Genomic DNA, 4885 nt, shown 5'->3' with positions numbered 1-4885 from the left:
TGTTCTTATTCTGATTATAGGTATTTTTCTTCCTATCGTTATTTAAAATCGTTTTTCTCATGCACTACTGGATCAATTGATTTGTAAAATTCAGTGGTTGAAAATTGTATTTTTCGCAAGAAAAGCTCTATTTTTTTCTATTCATTTCGGAAATCTCTGTGTGCTATATGGGATTCGTTAGTCGTGACACTGCTACGCGGCAGTCTTCTGTGATGTATTGCATACCCGTACGTTAGGCCTACTGCTTCATTACTTTTGTCACCGTATTTTATATACCGTAATTCAACAGGAACAGGAAAACAAATTTGAGGTATAGTAAATTTTATATGACTGTAGGTTTTGGAAAATTTTGCATAAACCTTTGTTATCTAGAGTCTACCCACTGATCATAAACAGACAGAGAACATAGCCAACCTAATAAGGTGGGTAACAATTTTCCGGTAACTGAAGTGCATACGGAAAGGGACAAAGCTTCTTTTCTTCTGCACAAAAAAATGAATGGTTCGACATGACTGTGATTGTAATTCTGGCATGTTGTGGTATAATATAGATAGCATTCTGGAATACAACATGAGTCCCGGAAACATACTGAGTTCCCAATAAAGTTTAGAGGCTTGAAGTAAACAAGAGAGCCATGCTCAAATATATTGATACGAAGGTCAAAACGAAGTTTTATCGAATCTTCTACAGTTCCGGTAGTCCTCCTTACCAAAAAAAGACCAGTGATTGCAAACGCGCAACCGCCACACGGTGCGCAATTTTTAAATTCAATGACGTCATCGCACATAACTTCAAAGTGAAAAACGAATCCTATAGAGCCCACAGAAATTCGGGGGAATAAAATATTACTCTCCTAGCAAAAACAACAATATCACTGGAAATTTCAAAGAAATTGATTCAGAAGCTAGAGAGAAAAGCTGTTCAAGAAGAAGAATATCACCAATAACATATTAACAAAACGGCCCATAGGTCCACTGAGTGTCTAGTAAATTTCGACTTTATTGCAAAAATTTCACCTTTAAACGAGCTTCCACTTGTATCCCATATACCTATTGTATTGTCGTCTGCTGTCGTTGCGTCGTCGCAATTCCATTTCCTGACATATAGTAGCCTCGATCACATTTTATATCACAAGTTTCCTCAAACATTTCATCTCCAACGCACGATGAAGTGAGGTATCCATTAGCAAATGTAGGAGAATTAGAACAAATGACAGCTGAAAATAAAATTTGCAAATTTATTCAAAATCAAAATGTACAAACAAACGTAACAGTTCTGCGTAACCTATTGTGGTTTTCTATTCAAACTTCTTGGCCAATGAGAAAGTAAAAATTGAATCTGTTTCTACGTCTACAATAAAGTATGCGGATGTATCAGTATCGTGAATAGGTATCCACAATATCGGTGATAGATTGGTATTATTTTTATTATCAAATTGTCATCATCTGGTTACGATTACCACGCTTTATAATCATTACAAGTAATAATCGTATCCTAAATTAGCTTTTGTGACGGTTATTTTCTTTCAAATCTTTAATTATGATTACACTTGCACTGTCTTCTTCAAATTTTGCGTCAAGAATTTCCTAATGTTTCAGTGTCACCGCGGCACTGAAAAAATATTTAATTTCATGCATAATTTCAGACAATGTATTATTTTTTAATCGTTACTCGAGTCTTCAGTGAGTTTTCTTGACGTTCATTGAGCTTTGGTTTTTGAATAGGTTGCACAATTTGTGACATAGGTCAAACAGTAGGCTACTATTTCGTTATGTGTCTACAGTATTCATGTGCACATTCTTGACAATGTAGTGGTTTTTATGAGTTCAATTTCGTCCGAGTAAGGTTATAATTTTCTATGAGGTAAATTTGGGAATACAGGTTCACCTGCTGTAGTAAGTATCTTTTCGTCGCGGGTTAATCGGAAAAATAGTGGATATGTGTTTTGAAAGTACCTTCACAAGAACTGTCTCCGAAATCCCACTTTCCTATAGTATTTTTCTGGTTTGGCTGTTGGTCAATACAAGTTGCTGTACCTATTCCAGTCATGTAATAACCCTTATTACATTCCAAAGTACATTGGCCACCAAATGGTTTAACAGCTGCGCATGATGGACCTCCGTTGATAAATACCATCAAGTTTATGATACACGTCAACGCTGAACAAAATTGTATATAGTTAGATGAACTAGAGCAGGGGTGCGATGATGCCACTCGTTGAAAAAGCCAGCTTTTTCAGCGAATAATGATTTTTTATGTTGCTCAAAATATTTAACCCACGAATGATACGAGAATTTAAAATGTCTCTTTATATTGATTTAATTGTGCTCGGCGTAACTCGGGATTGCGTCGACCTACGACAAAATAAAAGAATCAATTATACAGTTAAATATCACGGCAATCTGCGGACTTGAACATACGTGGTAAACCTGTCCGATCATCATAATCCGATAAAAAGTCGAGTGCGTCCCCGACGGTAATTCGAGAATGGGTAAGAAGGCACAACGTGGGCATAAATAATTATTTCACATCGGTAATTGTGATAAAGCTTCCAGCAGAGCAATTTAATTGTTAAACTTCGGCGATTCACGATATCCAAATTTTTATCTGTCGCGGAATCCGGAAACAAAAGTTACGGTGATGGTATTTTATAACACCGTCTTCAGTTTTAGTAACTACTCTCTTATTTTCAGTCGCAGAATCATTCTATCATTATATGAAGCGTTCCGTCACCGATGATCGCAAAATAACGAGTTCTTTACTCTGGACGCACAAGTCCGGGCGGAAAAAACAATTATTGACGTATTTGAGACACAAAACAACGTACATGTGTAAGAGGATACTTGTGAAATAGGGAGAATTTCCCAAAATATAGTTTACAAACACAATATCGATGTTAACGGCCTAACTAAACGAACACATCAAGCTGACCAAAACATTCAGTGATTTGAATGAAATTAGCAAAATCATTGTCAAAACTACGATTCCTTAATTATCCCTGAAAAGACCTGTTGTCGATGATCGCTTAACTTACGATTTTGTTTGATGAAACCTGCAGTTGTGCTAGAAAATAAAAAAATTTAAATCCTATATCCGCTGCGGCCTGCAAAGTAGTAAACGTTGACGATGAATATCAGCAATTATAACGTAATGGGCAAACTAAAAAGACGTTGCGCTGTCGCTGATACTAACCACTAAAAAAAATTATTTAGTAGATTTGTTTAAATTTCACCATTTCATGAACGTTTTAGACGCAAAACAATAACACATATCAATGATTACCAATTCTATAATACAAACAGCTCATAATAGATCTCGACCCACTGGCGGCCCCAAGCCTTTTACAATAACGTAATGCGGCCGTCTAAAGAAAAAGGTTGTGCACCCCTGGACTAAAAGATTGGTATCTAAAGTTTGTGCGATTTGGAAACATACCCAGTCTTTCGTATTTGACAAGAAAAAGAAAACTTGATCGATAGAAATGGAATTTCAACCCAATTTTACTACCTAATTCCACACACCCTCAGTGGAATTGCGCTTTTCTTAGTGATGGATTCAAAAAATTTAAAATTATGATAATAATAATACAATAACTATAATACAATAATTAATCGCCAATAGAAAATGAATTATCTAATCGAACAGTACCTCGACAATCAGAGCTGTCGACAATCCATTCTCCAATACCGGGACTTGTTTTCTCGCAAGTTACAGCAGCGGCTCCTAACTGATAATATCCCTCATTACATTTGATTGAACATTCACACCCGACTGTCGTATTAGCACAACTCGTAGAAGGTCGTCCATTCTCGATTACTGGGTCAGATGAACAAACAGTAGCTGAAATAAGTGTAACAAAGAAGAATTTGAATTTATAACTCAACTACGAGATTATAACCTTCAGGAATAAGCTTGCTATACTAAGAAACAACACATAAGTTAGAGCCAACTGTATAAAACTTTTTCATAACCGAAGAACTAACTTTGAAGAAATGACATGGCAATAAAATCGTCTTTACGTTTGTTTTTTTTTTGATAAAATTTTATAGGTCGTTTTTGATCGGCAAAAAAATGTTTTTTGAAAATATTTAAACTGCAAAAGGGTTTTCATTTCCCATTCAAACACGTTCTAAGGAGAAGGATGTGAATGGTAAAGGCAGTGGCGGCGCGTCAATAGGGCCAACCGGGGCAATGCTCCGGTTGTTTTTTCGGTATAATAAAAAATATTCGAAAAATACCTCAATATCGGTTGCACAGACTGTCTACACTAGCCATATTTTCCCGACATGGTTCATTTTTCGCTCGCAAAGCCTTTGCCGAACGTCGACGGGGCGACGCCGATTTTGCCCCGGTTGCTCATTGTATATCGTATTCTCTCTTTTATCTTCCACTCGCCGCGTTTGTCTCGTTTGTTTTCTGTTTCTTTTACTAAATCATCGGGGCCGATCGGGGCTAGCCCCGAAATTATGACGACACAATGCCGACGTTTCTTACAACAACGTGTTGACATATTCACGCATTCCTTCTCGTTCGTTGGTTGCTTGAAGAGTTGATAGTTTCCTCGCCTTCGTTTTTGTCGCTTGTTTCGCTATTTGAATCAGTTAGACCCTTTAGTCCATTTGCTTTCGATTTTCCACATTCCTTTTGAGCTCCTCACTTCTTTCCGGCTTCGCATTTCTTAGCCTTAGACCTCATAATGAATAAGGTTGATGCACTACTTCGCACTCCGTTTTCGCAGCTGCCGCTGGAACAAAAATTAGAGGTACAACGTCTTGGGCCTTATCAACCAAAAAATTGTTCACTGGAACAATCCCACGACGGAGGAAAGCGTCGGCGTACATTCTGCGCAGAAACCTGGTATAAAAAACACGAATGGTTGTGTTAC

The 4885-nt window shown here is 37.2% G+C and overlaps 1 protein-coding gene across 1 annotated transcript; it reads right to left on the bottom strand.

Annotated features, from left to right (window-relative positions):
- Positions 1 to 1049: 1049 nt before the first annotated feature.
- On the bottom strand, positions 1050 to 3999 carry LOC144432065 (E-selectin-like). The gene is made up of 4 exons (XM_078120097.1): positions 3984 to 3999; positions 3649 to 3840; positions 1956 to 2159; positions 1050 to 1216 (listed from the first exon to the last, which is right to left on the bottom strand). The coding sequence occupies exons 1-4, from the start codon at positions 3997 to 3999 to the stop codon at positions 1050 to 1052; spliced, it is 579 nt and encodes a 192-aa protein (XP_077976223.1).
- Positions 4000 to 4885: the final 886 nt, after the last annotated feature.

This window comes from Styela clava, chromosome 2, assembly GCF_964204865.1.
Source record: "Styela clava chromosome 2, kaStyClav1.hap1.2, whole genome shotgun sequence".
In the NCBI taxonomy this organism is placed as follows: domain Eukaryota; kingdom Metazoa; phylum Chordata; class Ascidiacea; order Stolidobranchia; family Styelidae; genus Styela; species Styela clava.
The sequence above is the reverse complement of the archived record's forward strand: the minus strand, read 5'-3'. Positions and strand labels throughout refer to the sequence as shown.

Excerpts from the sequence above, each read along its gene's own strand:
- LOC144432065 (XM_078120097.1), bottom strand. Across the intron at positions 2,160-3,648 it reads CGACAGCTCTGATTGTCGAG|CGTTGACGTGTATCATAAAC; the intron begins GTACTGTTCGAT and ends AATTTTGTTCAG. Across the intron at positions 1,217-1,955 it reads CGGAGACAGTTCTTGTGAAG|CTGTCATTTGTTCTAATTCT; the intron begins GTACTTTCAAAA and ends TTTTATTTTCAG.